Source organism: Mya arenaria, chromosome 3 (genome assembly GCF_026914265.1).
Source record: "Mya arenaria isolate MELC-2E11 chromosome 3, ASM2691426v1".
Classification (NCBI taxonomy): Eukaryota; Metazoa; Mollusca; class Bivalvia; order Myida; family Myidae; genus Mya; species Mya arenaria.
This window is the reverse complement of record NC_069124.1, coordinates 29,065,179-29,088,630: the sequence shown is the minus strand read 5'-3', so window position 1 is coordinate 29,088,630 and position 23,452 is coordinate 29,065,179. Positions and strand designations below refer to the sequence as shown.

The following is a 23,452-nucleotide window of genomic DNA, read 5'->3' as shown; positions in this document are numbered from 1 at the left end:
CAAAAGGTCTTGACTATTATAGGTTTTAGTACTGTAGTATGCTGTCCGAATATAAAGTATTTTTTAACGTTTTTATGGCGTTTACTTACAAAAAAACACAGATCATACTTCAATCGCATTGCTTCCTTTAAATTCTAAACGTGTGTGTGTGTGTGTGTGTGTGCGTGCGTGCGTGCGTGCGTGCGAGCGAGCGTGCGTGCGTGCGTGCGTGCGTGCGTGCGTATGTGCGTGCGTGTGTTTGTGCGTGTGTTTTATCATTAATAATCAGTTATTATTTTAAAGCATAACTTGTTTTGGTAATGGAAATCTTAAAACGCAATGCAACATGCTAATCATATGACATACTTATAAATGTTTAACGTTTGTAATCGTGACGATTTGATTTTTGTTTATTTGTTTTTTTATGGCTAGTTTTATTCCATTGCATGATTAGTCGTAAGTTTGGAAATCTTCTAATGCTAATCAAAATGCTAGCTATATGACATACACATGAATGTTTCACGTTTGTCATAGTGACCCATTGCATTTTTGTTCATGTGGTGTTGTTATTGTATGGATAGCCTACACGTATTGTATGGATAGCCTACACGTATTGTATGGATGACTGACACGTATTGTATGGATGACTTACACGTATTGTATGGAAAGCCTACCCGTATTGTATGGATAGCCTACACGTATTGTATGGATAGCCTACACGTATTGTATGGATGACTAACACGTATTGTATGGATGACTTACACGTATTGTATGGATAGCCTACACGTATTGTATGGATAGCCTACACGTATTGTATGGATAGCCTACACGTATTGTATTGATGACCTACACGTACTATATGGATGACTAACACGTATTGTATGGATGACTTACACGTATTGTATGGATAGCCTACACGTATTGTATGGATAGCCTACACGTATTGTATGGACAGCCTAACACGTGCTGTATGGATGACTAACACGTATTGTATAGATAACCTACACGTATTGTATGGATAGCCTACACGTATTGTATATATAGCCTGCACGTATTGTATGAATGACTAACACGTATTGTATTGATGACTTACACGTATTGTATGGATAGCCTACACGTATTGTATGGATAGCCTACACGTATTGTATGGATGGCCTACACGAAGCTATATAGGCTGTTTGATGGTCAGTTACTCAAGACGAAGAAATAATTTACGTACATTGTTTACAGAAGCCTACAAGAAGAAACTGTTATCCATTTGTTTGTGCTATACTTATAATCAGATTTTATGTATAAATGTTGTATGTCTTGAAATTGGAATTCTTTATTTTAACTTCGTACACGGAAAATAGCATTTACGTTGAATACATTATTGGTTACATAATAAATACACTATTCAAAGAATCTACTTCAACAAACATATTTTAAATGAACTACTAGTATATATCGCAGTATCGTACAAACTGAAGTATTTTGTGATGTAAATCTTGTACCGTTCGCTGGCCTGTTAAATGTTAAAACCCTACTGCAGAGATCTTTGACATTTGTTCTGAAATAATTTTTTAATAATAAAAACCTTGTTAACTGTTTGTATGCATGTGATTTCCCTGCAAATAATTGCGACGATTTGTCAATAAAAATACCAATCAAGACCCAGTTTCATAGTATAAATGGTTATGCTCAGCTGCTACAATGCTGTATAATCCCTCTTAATGATCTGAAAGAAGGTCGATGGCCGCCATATTGAAGAGAATTGAGGTCAACTTCCTGAATAACAAGAATACGAATGCATCATACCATTTTAGAGCGGTATAATATTCGCATATAAGTATTCGCATTGGTCGCTGACCACTGTCTTAAAAAAAAAACAAGAGCACTGAATAGTAACAACGATAAAATTGTGTTATAGAAATTGTCTTAGAAGTGGTTCCAAGCCCATTTTGTTTGTGTGTAGTTTTTTTTTCTTTTCGTTATATTAATTTTTTAACCGAAAGAAAAGTGGCAAACACTATTGTCGAGAACCCCAATATAGACAACTGAATGGTACAAAGTACGTCTAATGAACGCTTGACACTCCCTGTCAAGCAATCCACTACATGGTAATATAATTGGTAGGTATTGACAACCATAAAATAGGTTCAGCTTCACAAGGACTAAACGTGTTACTTCTAAGTACATATCAAGAGTTAAAGGGCTTATCAAAACAGCTGTACAAAAATAGAAGCAATGTGAGCATTGCCCCTGAACTTGGAACACCTGAATGTGTATCAATAACAACTCGTGACCGATCATATACGTACATGTATCAAATGGAGGTTTTTCTTGCATACAATGAGAACAACTGACCATGTTCAAACCATGTTTACTACCGAAAATTCTAAGCTCCTGATCTAACGTGTGATAAGATTGATATTGTATGCTTATTTTAAGAACGAATACTTGTGCCTAACCTACTCATTAAATTCACCGAAACCACAGTGTACGGTACCAATAATTCGCCCACTTCAGACTTCTATTTTTTAGAAAATGTTCCCGACTAACATGAAAATATATCATTTATTTCTACTTTCTATAAATCTGAGCATGCGTCCCTGTTTTAACGAGTATCTCGGGATGAAATATTTTCCATTTTGTTGGGTGTTAAAATCTCGATAATCATCCGCTGGAAGATATATGGGGCAACCTTGTGCAATTTCAATATTGAAGATAATTTTCTTATTTTCAGGGGAAAAATAGTTTTCTTTGTTTGAAGATTCATTTCGACCAAACCGGAATTTGTATAAATAACTAATTCAACTGTCAAACGCAGGCGACTAGTTGGTACTGGCGAAAAAGTTGTTCCTAACCAATATATCAATTGCATTACTTTGCTCCTACCAAAATGTGCTTGATTATATCGACAATGATTAAAATCAACTTATAGCAATCATTGTGTTTATATGAATTTACCTCTAACAATAACAAAACGTAAAACACGTTTATTGGCACAAATCTGGTAAAGTAGAAACACAACAGAAATGTTATATCATAAATATATAAGACATTTGAAAATTGTAAGCCATGGTTAAACGTGTAGAAATATGAACAAAAATAACAGAAAAAAGTATTTCATTAAATTTATTCATCTCAGCTCCACTGACAGCCTTTTGTGGCTCTTAAACGATACTGGTTATAATGTTTATGGATCCATCCATGTCTACAGTTTGTATATAACAAATATCATAGGTATGTGTAACCCCTATTTAATCCTTAACGACAGACACTATTTTATGCGTTGGTGGGTATATATATATAAGGTTTTCCTTGCACACCGGACCGGCATTTCCGGTATATTTAGTCGTGTCTAGCACCCCATGCCAAAGGAACCTCGCGCAGCACGTGTCATTTATTTCTTTCACTGTCAATTTGATCAGACATAAATATGGCCACTCCAATAGAGCACGAGTGTATATCTATAAAGTAACAAGATGTATTATTGCAAAACAAAATCGTACGAATCTTTAATAGAGCACGATTGTATATCTAAAAGTAAAAAGAAGTGCTAGTGCAAAACAAAATGTTATGAAATTTCAATAGTGCACGATTGTGTATCTGTGATAAGTAATATTTATACAAAACAAAATTCATATGCTTGAATGAAACTTCAACATAGCGCAATTACATATCTACAAGGTAACAAGAAGTATTGTTTCAAAATAAATTAAATCGTAGATAATTTCAAAAGAGTGGAATTATCTGATTATGTAAAACGTAACAAGAAGTATTATTACAAATAAAATAAATTATCTTTACAAACGCATTTACTAGTCAACATTGAACTTAATTTACTCACGTCCCGTCATGTTTCAATATTTGTTCAAAACAAAATTGTCCGCTCTCCATCATAAGCATTTCTAACACAACCAGAAGGGGAGGTATATGCCAACCTTATCATCACTTTGACGCATACAAATAACCATACTATGGCCAGTTGTCATCGAAGTAAATTTTCCGGTTTCCCCAACTCTCTTTTACATGCTAGACGATAATGGTTGTTTATAATATTGTCTAATATGACATTTCCAAATGCGTTTATGATATTCAAAAATGAAATATTAACTGCAACACGGAATGAGCTCTAATGTTATTGATATTTGATGGAATTGCTTTAAAACATTATTCGTTATTATCATTAATTACCGCCTATTACGGTTTAAATAGCGCATTTATAAAGCATTATGCTGCATATCATAAACAAACAAATACATGTATGTTAATATAGGTCTTCTGTTAGGTATATCATTCCCGCAAATTTTTGACAACAACGTATGCCGAACGTGTATACACATTATGACAGACAAATACTGATATTATATGTATAGCTAAGTCAATCGCGCCAAAACGATCTCATTAACTTTTGAACACGTTTTTGATTAATACGAGAAACCCTTAAAAAAGATTCAACTAGCACTAAGGCACTTTATACATAAATGAACGACGTAATGTGTCTGTGAGACAGTAATACTATGTCGATTTATGTCCTCTATTTCGCCATGAGAAAGTACTAATATTTCATTATGTCTGTGTTGTTCTTTAGTCACGTGAGTTGAAGTGAACCAAGTGTGGTCTGCACAACGGTGATAATAAAGCAGACGATTCCTACTAGAACACTAAGAATGATCATGTTTCGTGCCTTGGAAGCGGCCCTTAAGGATTCCTCGTTGTCACATTCAAAGGTCAACTTGTTGGCCTGAAATGATAAAAAAAGTATATGCTCTCCGTTGTTTTGAAGAGATTTATCAGTGTAATAGGTATATAAATTTATTAGCTCGGGGAATTAAACGTTCTAACGTAGCACACCCGGGGCGATCGTATAATTTTCACAATACTTTCAAATAAATCAAAACTTGTTTAATTTTCGAATTATTTTTTTGTATTGGCCAAGCAAACCCCTTAAAATGTTTTGTTATTCGCCTCTAACCATTCAATGTTTACACGTCGCAATTTCATTACAGGTTATTCATTATGTGTATAAAATATACATGCATACCATTTAGACTAGTTGGACGTCAACATATACCATAACTGAGTGGTGAACGCATACATGTATACTTGAGAGATGTAAACATTCATGTTAACAAGAAGTGCGAGGTGGACATTAGGCATTTTTTTTACACAAAAGGAAGGCAATTTCAAAGTAAAACAGCGTTCTTCCAGTTATTTATTCGTACAATGTTTAGTTGCTATGGCGGAAGAAACATGCATGAATCGCATTTATCTACGTCATCATAAACACGTAACCCAGACCAAAGATGCTTGGCAATCGATGAAAGTAATTTGCCAGACCAATTTGACTTTCATATATTAAGTACGTTTGATTTATAGTTTTAGCAAGAGCTTGTACCGATCGATTCATTTGCATCTTCATAGTATAAACACGTATAGCTTCGTCGATGTAATGATAGTGCGTTTAAATAGTCCTTGTATGAAGGCGAGGCGTTTCGACTGGTTGCAAACAAACTATTCAAATGTAGGATGAAGCGATGACATGAGTTTTGCTAAGAAACATGTTCTATCGTACCTATATTTGACTAACCCAAACTAAACTTTTTTCTTCTAATTATTCAGTTGTCAAAATCCAATATATTTACAAAAGTTAATAGTATATTACTCAAATGTTTTACTCATATGGCATATGGAGGCTATTCGTTGCCAAAAGTCCAGACGTGTATGTGTGTATTTTAGGTTTGTATCATTGATGATTTACCAATTTACATTTTACAACCGCCAACTCATCGGTTGTATGTTTACATTTTACACTGCACATTTTCATTTTTCATTGTACCGATTGGAGTTTTATTCACGTTGCATATATTCAACAGACGATTCAATCGTTTTTATAAAGTTGTGTATGTTAAACACACGTCATTCTGTGAAAGTCACATGCCGAGTTTTACATTGCGGTGTGTAGAAGACAGATTTCAGTTCGTAGTTCTACAAAGTACATTGTATGGATTCGCAGTTGAACATGTTTACGAGATGAATTTAATTTTATTTATAGATAGCTCCGCCTTAACCATGTCTTAACTCCGCCTTAACCATGTCTTAACTCCTCCTTACGTCTATCACTCGGCTCTATTTAAACCAATTATGGATACTTTTGACCATGGACATTGCGAACCTTATTATGGACATTACGAATCATCTATATTATGACACTATGGACTTTGATTTGGAAACAGGATGGATTATAAATTATTTCATGTCGAATGAAATAATATATGACATGTTTTTGTCTATATAATAGTAATTAATACGCACATATGACACGAAATGAGATGTATGCAAAATGATACTTGACTCTTATACTTCAAAAATGAAAAGTTCCACTCTCACAGATTGACCGTGTTGACAACTATATTTATTTTTTTTGTATTAGAATTAGCCAATTTTTGCGTAAATGTCTGGATACCAGTGGTATAAGACTGCTGACAAAAGATCAGATACAGTTTTTCAGTTTTACGTTCGCAAATCGATGTTTTATGGCTAAAAGTGATACTACAGTAACGTTTTAAGAAAAATGAAAAATGTCGGCAGTTTTCCAAACAATTTAGATCTGTTTTATTGTGAGTAATCTTATTATTTGTAAAGAAAGCATTGCTACCAAAATCAGCCGAGTCTGGGACAAAAAAAGGTTGTCAAAACTGTCAATCTGTGAGATTGCAGCTTTAAATTACTATAAACACTATTTTAAAATCTACCATTAGAGGAAACTTTCTTGCCTTTTTGCAATGTTTAAGATTGCAAGTAATATTAGATAATTTATAATTTACGAAGAAAAAAAACTAAATTTTCATTAAGTTGAAATTATTCACTAAGATGCCCCAGAGGTTTCTTACCTGGTAGCTGGAACTGTATGGATAAAATACACTAAGATTACATCCTCATATAGCTCGTACATTATACTGTAACAAATATTAGTTTATAGGTAATTAATAAAGTATTTTAATGATGAAGTCAATTTATTGTTAATAAACAATTATTACTTGCTGCTACCTTTTATACCCCACCCACACTCAACAGTCAGGGCTTTTTTTCACATTTAGGTGAAGCGGCCCTAGCCCTTTTGGAGGGGAAAAATCGCGCGTTTGTTTTTCTAATCTAAGACTCACGATATCTATTATTTCATGTTCTTAAAATCCCCCACTTGATTGTTATGGTTCACAGTGGCAGATCCCGTAATTCATAACTGGGGGACACAAGTGGGTTGGAGGGCTGTTCTTCCATCCACATGGATATTTTGTTTCAATGATGTATTAAATTACACGTTTACACCATACATGCTTATTAAGATAGTAAATGTATAACATCAGACAAAACTAGGTTGATATCATTATGATGTCCATCAAAAGTTTCGTTGGTATGTTGGAGCAGGTTTTGAACAGGAACTTGCGTTAGAGGGGCGTTACTTAGGGGCTCAACGTTTTGGACATGATTCCTCGAGTGGGCATGACATTAATATGTTTAAAATGTGGGAAGTGGGTTTTAGGGGTACTCCCCCTAGAATATTTTAAATATTTTTAGTCTTAATTGGTGCGTTATGGCGTAATTAAGTACTTTTTTCTGAGAAATATTGACCAAAAAAATAACCTTTAAGTTAACTTGCGGGCCAACTGGGGGTGACACAGGCCCTACAGCTCCCCCCCCCCCTACTGAACGACCCGCCCATGGGTCCACTTGTAAATAAAATAAATGAACAATTTTTGCTTGCTTGGGTATATAGGTAAAAAAAAAAACTGACAGTGGCAGTATAAATCTGGGTCCGTGAGCCCAGCTCAGATACACCCAACTGCAATTGACTAAATAATATGGTGATTTATAACCCATTTAGGAACATTGATCGTCAAAATAAAATAAAAGATGAAGTTACGGACTTACAACCGGGAATTTACAGGAGGTAGGGTGTTATCTCCCTTGCTTGATTCGACGGAAATAAACGAAAGAAAATCTGATTCGTTAGCTCCGCCCATTCACCTTCGTTTCTTTCGGTGACATTTACCATATAAGGTATAGGCGAAATCGTCTATCCTTGTAATTCTGAACTTGTCAATTCACTTTTGTAAACCTGGACTTGTTGGACTGCAAATGTTCATTTTACGAATGCGAGTGTCGACTGTAGGATTGCAGTTTTACATATGCATGATTCGGCTTTCTAAATTACATCATCATATTGTAAAGGCAAGTTATACGATCTATGTTTTAGTGAGTTTATACAGGGTTGATCTGACAAATATACATTTTGAGTACTATAATGACAAATGACAAATCAATACGGAAAAACTGACGAATAGAAACAACAAATAGCACGTCTACATTGACAAATGTAAGAGACATTTAGTACGATTAAGAAGCACATTGTGGGAATTACACGTCTGGATTTTTGGCAACGAATAGCCTCCATAATGGCATGCTGTGTGTGTAGCAATCTTATTATTTTGGCTGGTTCTTCACCGAATATACCTCGACTAAACCATTAGGATTTACGTACTGAAATGTTTTGTCAATTTATAAACTAGAAGTATCTCTCTAAAGTCTAGTCCCTGAGTGGGTTTCTGTGTGCATGAAAGGTCCCCTTATTATTATTGCTGATTTTGTTAGAGGAAGGGCTCAGGTGCTAGAAAAGTGAGGGTGATCGTGTCGCATCATGGTCATAACCGAAAATTCACAAATTTTGAAGGATCAGCATTAGCAACAAACGGAATTTCTGTACAAGTTAGCTTAATTTATCATTTTTCTTCTTTGTAGAACATGGTGATACTTTGTAAATCACGTTTTAAGTGGAAAAAATACAATTTTTAATATATTTTTACAATTGTTGTAAAAAATGACCCTTAATTGTAACAATGGTGCCAAAAGTTATGTAGTACTTGCAAGATATGTTCTAAAAGAGTAGTTATTATTCTTTATATGATAAATGTATATGGTGATACGATATTAGGTCAATTTTCTGATCAAATGTGTAATTTAAAGTCAAAAAAGTGGGTGGGGTAATTTGACATGAAAATGAGCCAAATTTCAATTATTCCATATTAGCGACATGTCACTGTTGTATGCCAATATTATCTTAACAAGTGTTTTTTCCCTTAATTATTACATGATTTATCATCAAAATCAATTGATATTTATTCAATTATATTAAAGAATAAATGATAATTTTACTATTTTAATACACTTTTTTATTTATTTTTTATCATAATTGGATCTACTAGTATACTAAAATATTAAAACTCCAGAGCAAAATGCTAGTTTTCATATACTTGAATAAATGTTTACAATATGTGTATACCTCTTGAATAATTTTAAGCAATTGAAACTGTCTTATTAATTACTAAAGTAATTTTCTTCAACAAGTTTCTTCCCCTTTAAACAATTTGCCCTAACAGAAAATGCAGACACTTAACCTATGAAGGCAAGATGACGAAATAAAACATTCCTTAGACAAACATGTCGAGGTATGTATAAAAGGCTTTAAACTATAGATATTTCAATTTTACGTAATTTATATATATGTTTGAAACTGAAATAGACAAAAAGATGACATTAAGAAACAAGATATAGCTTGGACCCTGGCAAAAATGAATTTATCACAAATCGCAGATGGGTCCATTAGCTTTGAAAATAAGGAGCAGCTAATGCCTTCTTGGAGTGTATTCAACTTGACGGTTATGACAACAGGAAGCATTAGTAAAAAGATAATAGGGCTTTTGCCACTCAGATACTGAGCTCTGTTATTGAAAACTGTATACAAGTATATAAAGTATTTCCAATGCATTCTGGAACAATTTCACCAAGACCGATTACCAATTTCTTGCGATGTACATGCAATAAAGGTGTTTATCATATCGCCCGTGAAATAACAATGACAAATCCATCAGAGTTCAGCAATCGTATACTCTGTTTGAGCTCATTCCACATGGAAAAAAAAGATTAGTGGTGCTGAAAATATTTAGTTAAGAAACTCATTGTTTGGCCCAAACGTTGTAAAGTCTGTGCTAAATGGCACTCATATTCCAGTGACCCTGTGGCTGAAAATGAAAATAAAGGAAAAAGAAAATGCACAGAAATGATTTTTGCATATTATGTCATATTGTGTAATAAATGAGTTTTTTCATATATTTCTAATTTAAAACCAGTTATATAACATAAGTTATCTTAAATTCGTTACACAGACAATTTGATTTAACAAACAATCATATAATAACGCGAATCTGTTCAACAGAAATTTTACAGTGACATATTAAAGGTAAATATTTAATTCATACACTATGAAACGTGAAATGGAGAAAGCACATACATACATTGATAAATAAGGTGAAACAATATGTAAGATACATTTGACCATTGCAACTACGCAAGATCTGTTCAAGCGATGATTATATCATATAATATATACAGATTTTTTTCTGGTCAAAACACATCCAGGTGCCACAGCGCTGCTGAAGTACAGTGGATTTAATCTCTCGGGGTCCGCCTTAGCTACTTCCAGAAATCCTGTTAATATAACGATCAAGCAAACAATCAACGAACAGTCAAACTGTCAAGGCGGTATCGTTAGTTTCTGTCGGAATTACTGTGGTTACTATCGCTGGTGCACAACTCGTCATTGTAAGTTATACTAGGTCGTAGATCTCCTGCCGCTTACAAACATGACCCAGAAGAGGCATTGGTCTATTCATATCATCAACCTTCTCAAATACGAAACAGGAAGGTCGATGTCAACACATTTCCTGAAGTGATACGTGATGTCCCTATCCGTTTGGCATGAAACACGACGCGGACCAGCCAGAACGGTTGATTCACACTGTCCAATCGAACGCAACACACTCTCAAAAGTTTCGCTACCACTGAGGTCAACATAATGGTTTGAAGTACTCGGAACAATGTCTCTCAGAGGAAGACATAACGAAACATCTTCGGTCAGCTGGTGCTTCTGTCAGTGTTGCATGGCATTGATCTTGACCTAACACTGTCCTTTCTGCATGCATATCGGCTTAAACGTTAGAGATAAACGGCTTGACACACCAAGGTCATTATAAGATCTCCCGACACAGATGACCTAGTGCTGCTAACGAAGAATTCCAATGAAATAAGCAGGACTGTTTTATTTGATACTGAAGATGGCTACAAGCGACAACTTCACAATGTTTATGAGATTGCTTAAAACAAAGGAGAAGACATGTGTTCAGTATAACCAGCCGTTCATAGCTTTACATGGCGGGATGCAGCAAGTGCGTTTGTGAAGTAAGGAAATGTTGTTCCCACAAAATACTTAGAGAAGAACCAATATTATCATATTGCTACACTGTCTAACCACAAACATAAATGCACTGAGGACCTCCTTGAAGTAATCGAACGCTCGGCAAAATAAACACAGGTGCAAAAAATGCGATATGGCACATACTGCAAAGAGAACCATGGTCGATGTAACATTCTAGATTTGTATGCCAGTATTGACAAATGTTTAGTACAGCCATGTAGGGAATCCCTTGTTTGTGTGTTCAACTATGATGTGTACGTCTGACTTTACTCAAACGAACATTACCGACGGCTACCAGATGTAGAATGTAATGGTTGGTAAAGGAGCCAAATGATATCGAATACGAGTGGACTAGTAGTATCTTTGAAGCACACGAAATTGTTGACATATTGCGTACTAATGAAAATATAAATTCCAGTGACTCTTAAGAAGACGATGACGAAGTTGACCTCAAAACTATTATGGACATCTTGTTTGAAGACGAATCCTGTTTGTAACGTATTTTTTTTATTAAGTATCACAATATTTTATATGCATATTCATCACAGTATGTGATATTTATTTCTTAATAATGTGTGCAGTTCACCTTTTGCCATAAACAAGAATAATTGTATACATATGTTTGCTAAATGACGTCAAATTTTCACCGCTCAAATGTATTATTTGTTTCATATGTATATACAAGAAACAAACATTCATTTTAGGGTGATGTAATAAACATGTGAAAGCAAAGTTTACATTATATCTCATTAATTAGTATTGTATGTAGTTATGGCTAAATAGAAAATAATCCAAAAACCCATGAGGATTCTATTAATGCTTGTTGTTCATCATAAAACATTAACAGTTTTGACGTTATGAAAATTATGAAAATTACATTATTGTGAGACATGAACTATTGTTGTATCTGAAAATATAATTATTTGATTTCTTACGTAATATACTAAAATTAAAACAGTTTCCTGTCCTTTAACTTTAAATTAATGGTAGTATTCCAAAAGTGAAAACTGTTTTCGAAAGTTAAAAATGATTAAGGTACTAATTTGAAATTGCTGTAATTTCCATGACCATTGATATCGCTGTGTACAACGCACTGAATCTTACTTCCTGATGAACCACATCGCGTACGACACATTTATCTCTCGCAATCTGTGCGTATTTTTCCAATTCAAAATCTACTGTGTAGACAAACACAAAAGTTTTAGTATTTTTATCCACCTTGATCACTTGCCTTTTACATAATACATATGCACGCAGTATGTGTTTCAGAAGACAGTGCAATGAAGCGGAAAACTGCAACAAAACAAAGAAGACACAGAGCCCGACAGATAAACATCGATGATTAAATTGACCTATTGAAAGAGATTACTACTGCTGAAAATGACAGCGCATTGGCTAAAACGTCTTGAACGGTTAGTGTTTGAAACATCATTTGACTTGGAACGTGTTCGCAACAAACATTCCGCGCTATTTTTAATGATCTTCAAAAATATTTTACATTTCGATGCAGCAAAATTCAGCTTTAAACTACTGAGTATGAAGTTTATCTCGTTTCTAAGCGATCGTGCGGATGAAGAATTACTTTCTATATAGTCGTGGCATTAATTCATACTTGCGTCCCGTGTCATACATCATTTCTTAGCACGAATTCCTCGTCTGGCCATTAGGAATCTCCACAACTAAAGATATTCAGAGAGTTAGCACGAATGACAAAATAATTTTAGATAGCATTAAAACAATGATTTTCAATTTATTTTAACGATGGAAGATGAACAGTTAGCAACTGATGTCTTGAAGTTATTAATATAAACATTATGAGTAATAAGTCATCTTCTATACGATTTTCAACATCTCCTCAAATGACTTTACATGTATGTTATAGTTAGTGTTTACTTTTGGTCATCTTATCGTTATGTTGATCGGTCGTTCATAATCGGGAGCCGAAATATGGTTCACAATACCATAAATATGTTGCGCAAATGCCTTTATATAAGCAAGCGCACATGCGTGAACTTCTGAATAACTCACTTAACAAATAAGAAAAAACAAATAATGACTAAATGGAAGTTTTAAGGTTTGTAATCTGGTTGTAAGGGCTATTCTTAATACGTCCGGAGGCATGAGCAATCATCGTGTGCACACATCGTATGATTCTCTATATACTTGCATTGCCACTCTTGAGCCTAAAGCGAGTTTCCAGAAAACACCATCAATCTTCAAGCTACACAATAAACAACTGATACTCAGGGGATACGCAACAGCTGATACACAGGGGATACACAGCTGATGCTCATGGGATACACAGCTGATACACAGGGGATACACAGCTGATACACAGGGGATACACAACAGCTGATACACAGGGGATACACAACAGCTGATACACAGGGGATACACAACAACTGATACATAGGGGATACACATCTGATACGCAGGCGATACACAGCTGATACACAAGGGATACACAGATACGCAGGGGATACACAGCTGACACACAGGGGATACACAGCTGATACTCAGGGGATACATAGCTGATGCACAGGGTTCCTTCTGCAGGACTACCATCTTTTAGAATTAGAACATAAATGTTTCATCGTGATAATAATGATAATAAGCATATGTACAGCAGCACAGGTCATATGCATTTCATATATTTCACAAATTAAAGTTTCCTTTTTTCTACAGTTATGTTAGACCAAATCATACCAAATCACCTGTGTATATTCGATAGGTCAACTTCCATACGTATATGATGAAGGATATTTTTCAAAATATATATTCTCTTTGTCATTATATTTCACAATGTAATTCGTCTTTTCCTTAATGATAACATATGTTTAACTGTGTGAAGTTGCCCAAACGTCAACAATCGTCATTTGACATAGAATGGTGAGCTGGTTCGAAAAACGACATTCAAAAAAAAGAATAACGAGCTGGCTAGAAAAAACGAAGATCGACCTAATTTTCTTTACATATTGTTTCGTATGTTTGCAACCAGTATCTATACATCCAATACAATTAAAACTGGTTCCAATACGACTTGTTTATACAGCGTGTTAATCATTGTATAAACTTTTAGAAATAGTACCGTTTATCACCCAAAAAACGTTTACGTACGACATGCGAGATTGGCGGCATTGCATATGTCGCCGTCGTTTGGAAGGAGCCAACGGGATATGGAGCCTCGCGGTAGTTGTCACGTGACGTGGAAGGATACGGTCCGGTGGGATGGGAAGTTGAGCAGGTTTGGTTTTCAAGCGGCTCCTTGTTAGTATATTCGGTTTGGGGCTGTTGATGCCCACCAGTCGCCTGTTCGTAGGTGGGTGGAAAATTGTCAGGCGGCGGCCCTGAAACTTGAAGATCTTCGTGCAAGGGCAGTGTCATTATTGTTATTAGCAAGGTAAATCATAAATGTATTAGTTTTCACTTCCACGTTTGCATCTTAATGACGCGTTCCTAACGTAATTTGTTGGATATAATATCATTTGCTTTATCTCTTAAACAGCAATTCTGGTACGCGGTATTCAAGGGAACTATGGTGTACTTCAGAGCTTTATCCAGTAAATAAATAACTCAGTGAAAATTATATCATTTTTTTTAAATTAAAGGGCTTGGTTCACGAAAGTACATGAATGGCACCGGTTTTCACCATATTGTAAATTTCCCATCCCAGCATCATTTTCACTGTTTTTACAAAGAATAATTATCATGTGTTCTTGCTATATATATATTTTTTAAAAATATTGTGTTTTTGCGTGAATAATTTCAGCCTAAAGAAACCATACTTTTACCAAAATGCTCGTTTTTGTGCCGTTTTGTGCCGTTTTTTTAGATTTTGAATGTGGCGGCATTTCTCACCAGTCATAATATTTTTACAACAACCACTGCCCTACACCCCAAATGCAATATGAAAAGTTCGTAACTGGTGAACGCTGCCGCCACATTAAAAAAAAGAAAATTCTCGCATCCGTTGGTCGATTTTAACTTTTTCTGGAGGGCAAATCAGGCATGTGGAATTGTTATGCTTTTGAATTGTTTGCAGTTTTCCACGCATGTGCTGTATATTTGAAATAAACATATATTATATTGTCAAAGAAATGATACTTAAACAGTTAAGAAAACAACATCAACGAAAAAACACTCTCCCGACATATGACGATTCCATAGCATATTTTATTTCCCACTATTTTTCTTTGCGGTAAAAAGAAAAAAGCGTCTGTTAGCAGCTTTCAATGTCACAACGATGTAAATAAAGTAGACACTTCGTTTATAAGGTAATATTTTAAACACCATAATTAAATACTTCTATAACATGCATTCAACCTACTGGCCATTAGATTTTGCACCATAAATTGTTAAATGTGCCTTTTTTAAACGAATAAATATATAAGTACGTCTGACGTCGTCTGTTGCTGTGTGCTATTAATAACACGAGTTATTTTGTTCGCACGAGGTGATCATATGTTTAATTATTTAAACTGTACATGTATTGAAAATGTACAAATATGATTATTACAACATTAAATATATTTTTTTTGAAATTAATAACACTTGATTGCTGATTAAGTTACGTTTTCCATATAATTTAAAGATCTGATAAACTCTACTAGGTACCCATGGGGTATTGGTGTAATGGATAAAGCGCCTGATTACAAAGTCGGAGTACGGTGGTTCGAGTCCCCCCAGGGTAACCATATTTTTTTAATTCTTCTCATGTAAAACATTTTTAATTTTGATATCGTTAATGATCAAGGAGAATCATTCAATGTTATTATTATTATTGTTATTTTTACAATAGGAGTGAAACAGATAATCAAAAAGAATTTAAAAAAAAAATTGCTGTTTTTATTGCATGATAAAATATACATTCATCCGTAATATTTCAGATGCCAGGAGTACGGCTTCCATTCCAGTGTGTTGTATGTAAAACACGGACAAATCCAAGAAATAGACGTACAATAAATTCAGAACTTAAGCAACTGATACTTAAGCGCCTGCCAATTGAATTGAAGGTCACTGATGTACTCTGCAACAAATGCCGTATAAAGCACTTTTACAAGCTATCACCTGTTGAAAATTTCGATAATAAACTCATTGACCAAAGTTACAATGAGGAATATCAACCTCCAGTATCAAAGAAAACCTCATTTGCTAGCCCTCCATCCGTTAGACTGAATATCCCCTCAACACCCAAATCTCATTCACGGTGCTTTATTTGTAAGAGACCTGGACCCAAGCTTATAGTTGTGCCATTAGAGGCAAGATTCACAGCTTTTGTTCAGCGGAATGTAATCATCAAAAGTGGCACAAGATGCTGTCCGGTCCACATGGATGAATCCAAAATAAAAGATGAAGCCCTCCAATCTGTCAAGGCATCTGAATCTGCATTTGTAAACCGTGCAACTGTGTTGGAACTATTGAACAAGTTGAGGGCATCATGTAACAAGACCCAAAAACGATTTGACTTCAACACGCTGAACAATGAGAAATATGTTGATCTCACCGGACTTAACAAGGAGGCCATTCGGGATATTTGTGCTGGTGTGGAGGGACATATCCGTAACACCCCTGTCAGAGATATTCTCACAACAGTCGGAATTTTTTTCTTTAAATTAAAATCAGGACTTTCAAATACTATTCTGTCAATTATATTTGGTATTTCCAAATCAAGTGTTCGAAGAGCAATCGCTACAACAAGACAAACTTTAAAGGAAAACTTTGTACCTCTCAATTTAGGATTTAACCATATTTCAAGGCAAAAAGTAATTAATCAACACACACGCCAACTCGCCCGATCGTTGTTTGTTGATGAAGCTGGAGACAGTTCACGTCTGATTTTAGTGTTGGATGGAACGTACATATATATCCAAAAAAGCCAAAACCACCATTTCCAACGCAGGTCATACAGCATGCACAATGGGAGGCCACTTGTTAAGCCAATGGTGATTGTAACAACAAGTGGCCATTAAATGTCTGTACTTGGCCCTTACCTGTCTGATGGAAAGAACAATGATGCAAAAATCCTCAACCATATCATCAATACAAACGTTGAGGATATCAAATCGTATGTCCATCCTGGTGACATATTTGTGGTGGACAGAGGGTTTAGGGATTCCCTGCAGCTATTAGAGGTAGGGCAGATGTATCAACATATTTATCAATAGTTTTCATTATGATATTTTGTTTAAAAAGATATATCTATAGGAAAGAAAAAAAAAGTTATGTGATTTGCCCTTTGAATCTATGATTTCCATTTCATATAATGAGCAGCAAAAGTTTATATTTCTTTAATAATATAAATAATCAATATAATGTTTATTAAACATACATATCTTGTTTTAGGATCTGGGAATACAGTCAAAGATGCCTTCATTTTTGCCAAAAGGCGAGACCCAGTTCCAAACCGAGGTCGCCAACACTAGCAGGCTTGTCACGAAGGTATCAATCTCCTTTTATTATTTCAGGATCCAAATTCATTGCACATGCTTTATAATCGTAAGTAAGGGCCAAGTCCAGCACCATAATGACACTTCTAATAAATATGGTATGATATATATTAAAGCTGCACTCTTACAGATTGACCGTTTTGACAACTTCTTTTATTTTTTTTATTTTATTTAAATTGAGCCAATTTTTGAGTTAATGTCGCGAAAGTAGAGATATGATACTGCTGACAAAAAAATCAGATCGCAGTTTTTCATATTTGAGTTAGAAAAATGAGGTTAAAAACTTGGTAATATCACGTGATAACATAGAAGAGCCAATCACGCATAAGAGAGGAATTCTACTAGGTAGACATACCTAATAAACTTTTTTAATGGAAAAATACGAAAAAACTGTTAGTTTCAATGCATTATACACATCAATACCAAGTTTAAGTCAGTTTTCGACAATTTTCTTTTTATTTCGCTATTTTATCATACAGTGTATAGCCCTTTTAAAAACATACTTTAAAACTTCAGATCAGATGGGTGGTTGAGTCTGCCAACGCACGGCTCAAGAGATGGAAATACTTAGACAGAGTATTACCTAACAGCCAGGTTCCATTTATTGGCGACTTTGTGCAAATAATTTGTGCCGTTTGCAACAAATATCTTCCGCCACTTTCATCTTCATGCTCTGATGATGACAGACTCGCACAACATATGCTGCAGTTAGCAACTCAAGAGAACTCTCTGAAAACTGAGATTGAGGAGAGCAATCTCGACAAAAGTCGAGCCGTGTGGGTTCCAGTTTCTGACACTGATCTTGAAGACTTCCCTCGTCTCACTGAGGACATACTACGGACCCTCACATGTGTTGTCTATCAGTTGAAGCTTTGCCCTGGATACATCCAAGAACACCTTGAGGGCGATGAAGACATTCGTGTACATAAAGAAAGAAGTGGGCTGATTCGTGTGCGTTTACAAAGTCGTCATGTCTCGGCGAAACAATACAATCTTTGGATTAAATTAAACAATTATGAAATTCTTGGTTGGTATTGCAAATGTAGATCTGGTTCAAGGATAGTTGGAATGTGTGCACACTGTGCAGCAGTGATTTGGTACTTGGGTTATGGAAAGCACAGATTTTTGGGTGCTCTTGGTGTCCGTGACTGGAGTGAATATGTTGATGATGCTAGTGTTGTTCCACCAACAGTTGATAGTTCAGACTCGGACAGCGATTAAATGGCGCAGCATTTAAACAGCCAACAAACATATGCTAATGTTCTTTTGAAGGATAAACTTTATGACTTAGTGTTCATGTTTCAACAGTTGTTATTTTGCATCAGAAATGCTTAATGGTAATTTATATGAATAGACTATACAAAGTCCATATTGGGAATTGTTAAGTTGTTTTTATGTCCAGTAAGCTTGTCATTTTTAATGAATTAGTACTTTAAAATATGTTTTCTCTAAAAGGTACTCTAAATATTCATTACCAATATAATTCAAATGCTTTAATTTGTTGTTTATATAATTATATTTACACAGAGTAAAATGAAAACTATGAAACAAATTTTAAAAACATGTATTACAACAGCTTTTGTCATACTCACAAAAATCCATATATGAACTGTAAATTCATATTGTTCCATTGTTACCATAGCAACCATCATACAACTATGTTGTAAATGACATGAAATATTATCACTTTATCTGAAGTAACAATTTATAATATATCAATGCAAAATATCAATATAGAATTACATATTTGATTAATTTAACATATATAAAGAATGATTTTACTGCAATTGTATCCATGGTAACATCCTAATTCTTAATTGAATTAAGTACAGAAATCTGGTATATAACATTTTTTATATATGTTGCAATAATGCTTTAGAAGTAAAATATATCATCATTCATGTTCAGGGTATTGTCATTTATATATTTTAACTGAAAAATACCCCTTAATTGATATGTTGCCATGGCAACCGAAATGTTGATAGAATCATCATATTACATTTCATTATTTAACTGCCATTGGTTGTTCTACCAAAATTCACGGGAATCAAGCACATTACAGATGGGGCCATTTTTTACCTTTCGTGAACCAAGCAAGAAAGTTAGCAATACTTACCCAGCAAACATATGGAAAAAGATAGACAAAAAGGACAAATTTATAGATCTATATGAGTACATGTGATCATCAATAGAGGTAATTTAAAATATTCATTGTTTACAATTAGAAAATGCCCGGCTGGAATAAATTGTTCATATAAATATATAAAGATAGCACACGGCTCAAATAAAAAATAAAAATTCATTGTGAAAGCAATCGTTACCCGCACAATTTCCCGTTTGCTTTAGTTGTTATGTGGTGGTGTTCAAATAATACCCGTTTGCTTGTCTTGCTGTATTAAAAAAATACCATGCTCAAGTCGAAATATTAACGAACACCATTACACTATACATCTTATGGAACTAGCATTAAAGATGTTTTACATACAATAAATTATTTGTGTTATGTTATATGTTATTGGCATGCAAGTATTGCCTGCTTTTTCGCTTCTCATGATGTCATCTCCGTCAGCTCCGGTCATAATTGAATGCTGTTAACCTGCACCATTACCATCGATATTCCGTTCTGATCCATGAATTTCCACAGACTCTACGAAGTGATTGTGGTATCGATAAATGGCAATAACTGTTCGCAGAGTACGTTTGTAAAGCAGATATAATAGCGTCGTCGGACCCACGCTAGTATTCCGATATCTCTAATCATAACCATATGAATATAATTAGTATCAAAGATAAACTTTCAGTCAATGTAACACTATAGGTAAATCCAAATTGACATAGAGTTGTAAAATCAAATAATTATTAATGAAAACTTTACGTTAAAACAAACGTTTGCAGTTCGTTGGTTCCATAACAGTAGTAAAACACCTAATACTGGTACATCCGAATACACTGGACAATATTGTTTTTAAATGATTCGTGACTATTATATTGCAATCGCAGCAATTTCCTTTAACTATCACCATCAAGTATTCAAAGGATTTGTCATTCGATTTCTTTCTCTGTAGTTTCCCCCGCTAGTTATATACTACTTGCAGAACTTTTTTTTTACTTTTAGTGGTCACTCCAATGATACCGCTGAAAGTGTTGAAAAATCGGACTATTAACTGATAGATATTTCAATTAAACATTGCATTGCAAAAACATCTTTCTGAAATACAATACTGCTCAGCAAGTATTTAATTGATATCGCCGTGTTTTCATGACACCAGTGGCGGATCCGTGGTCTAGTGGTAGCACCCTTGACTATCAATCCAGGGGTCGCAGGTTCGATTCCCCGTCGCATCACTAAAAATACTCATCGTCTTCGAGACATGAGACGTTAAATGGGGGTCCCGTGTGACAGTGTTATACACTGGTGCACGTTAAAGAACCAGGGTAGCTCTAACCAGGGTTACATTCTATCTGTGCACTATGCTCCAAAAGCCTAAAATGACTAACACTCTTAACGGAGCACTCGCCGAATGGGCAAGGCCCGGGTGCGAGTATAAATAAGCTCACACACACCCCTCATGACAGCAGTAGTATTTGTTTGTAAAAAGAACTCGTTTGAATAAAAACACACCAACACATCTATTTCTTAATATTAGAAGGGTACGTCGTTGTTGTTTTTTCGAAATACACCTCTGACTTCTGGTCAGATCACATTATTATTTATTCCTGTTGGAAAATTTATGGAAATACATGGTTAGGGTGACAGCAAGACCATCGTAACGGTGACTGGTTGGAGGATCAAGCGGACGGATAACTTTGAGCATGGCTTTGTATATTCACCCTTAACATTATCTGTGATGAGGCAAAGAAAATAAAGTGGAGATCGGCATAAGGGGATTTAAATTAATGAGCTTTTATTGCAATACAATGATTATACCTCAGACTTGAAGTTTCGGACTCGTGATGTTTGCCATAGATGTTAAACAGGTGACACAAAGATGGCCTGGGTATTGTCATGTTATTTACATGTCATGATATACCCAAGTTCACCTAAATGCTTTAACCTTTTGCAGGCCCATTTATAAATGAATCTAACAAATTATGTGATCGTGGGCTATACAACAGTTATTCTGTTATCCTGTGTTGTGGTCCTTAATTTGCAGAAATGTCTATTCTTCAAGTGCACAGATGAGCTTGGAATCGGACTATTTCAAAGTCAATGTCAATGTCTTGTGATATCTCCATAGATGTGGCATTGCAGTTTGTGTTTGTTTCATATGTCCTACATCCATTTTAGGACATTAATGAAACTTAGTATCTTGTTGGAAAAACTCATTTAGCAAGTTTCAGAACGCAATTTAAACAAATTTACCACGGCAACATTAAAGTGAAATGTCTAGGATTTTAATTGCCACTTATTCTTTATTTCAGAACTCTTAACTACCGTCTTATGGGTCGTATAGATAGATGAATAATTCAGTAATGATTGTTTTACAAAATACTATGTTTAGAGTTTTGATGACAGAAGTGGTTATCAAACATTATGCACTTTAAGTGCCTCTTTGTTAGGTAGGTGTTCATATTAAATAAAAAAAAATCATTATTGCACACAGTTTTTTATAGTAGTGCAAACTTTCAAACTTTCAACATAGGTTAAAGAAATCATGAGACTGTTGACTGTGACTTAGACTTTTGATCGACTGATACCTGGCCAAAAAGGGATAATTATGCTAGTTACTTTGGTGCTCGCCACAATGTTTAGGTCATCTTTCCGCCTTTGGACACAAAAATTGTCTTGGCTTACACCAAATAGGAATTAGATACAAAGTCATGTTATGAACAATTTAAATACGGGTCATCTACTTTAAAAACACATAAAAAAAGACGTTGGAATAGTATTGTCTATGCTAGAGAATCAATCAATCATGCATACAGATACACAAATTCATTTGAATGTTGAGTCTTTATTTGCATTGGTTTGGTGTTTGTAATATCGCTACACAATCCCAAACGGCCGATTTGTTTTTACTGTTACTGTTGTTTAAGCAAGTTATCCATTCAACAGTTAAATGGCCAATGCCTTGAACTTGTTACCGAAACTCTGCCATCAATGACCATGATGCTTAATTTCTCTTTTTCTCCCAAAAACTATACAATTATGTTGTACTGTTAGTCTAGCATTTTGCAACAAAAATAAATAATGACTTATAGCTTCATAACAAACGCAACAACGGATACAGTTTAATAACATGTTAATAAGAGTAAACACGTAATTATTCTTTTTGCTTTAAATCGATGACTGAAATTGGTATACGCCCGCAAGCCGGGAATCAACGACGGGACTGTACTTTGTTGGGGTTTTGTTATATGTTTACACAATCGGGCATGTTAAAATCTTCAATGAATGTTATATCCATTGGTCATGTTCGAATTATATTATTCCGTATATAATACTTTTTTACGTTGTAATTTTTCGAATTGAAAAGACACAGATAGCTTGAAAAATGTCAAAACGTTTTGCTGTGTGAAGGAAATGTGTATCAATAGCTTCGGAATAATAAAATGAAACTGCAATGTACAAGAACTGCTGACTTTTGTTCTGTCTTCGTTTGCTGTCTGCAACAGATTTGCATGTCACATCAACATCTAAGTTGTCATTGTTGCTCGAACATATTTTGTCTGCTACAAATGTCATCTATATAATATTATATAAATAGTTTGGTTTCTATGAGATTAAAAC

General features: G+C 34.7%; 1 protein-coding gene across 1 annotated transcript; it reads left to right on the top strand.

Annotated features, from left to right (window-relative positions):
• Positions 1 to 17,244: 17,244 nt before the first annotated feature.
• Positions 17,245 to 18,942, top strand: LOC128225929 (uncharacterized). The gene is made up of 3 exons (XM_052935822.1): positions 17,245 to 17,406; positions 17,618 to 17,713; positions 18,238 to 18,942. The coding sequence occupies exons 1-3, from the start codon at positions 17,245 to 17,247 to the stop codon at positions 18,940 to 18,942; spliced, it is 963 nt and encodes a 320-aa protein (XP_052791782.1).
• The last annotated feature ends 4,510 nt before the right edge of the window (positions 18,943 to 23,452 follow it).

Bases quoted from the DNA above. Each gene is read 5' to 3' on its own strand.
- LOC128225929 (XM_052935822.1), top strand. From the start codon at position 17,245: ATGTCTGTACTTGGCCCTTACCTGTCTGATGGAAAGAACAATGATGCA. The intron at 17,407-17,617 runs GTAGGGCAGATG...ATCTTGTTTTAG, and splicing joins ATTCCCTGCAGCTATTAGAG to GATCTGGGAATACAGTCAAA. The intron at 17,714-18,237 runs GTATCAATCTCC...TTAAAACTTCAG, and splicing joins CTAGCAGGCTTGTCACGAAG to ATCAGATGGGTGGTTGAGTC.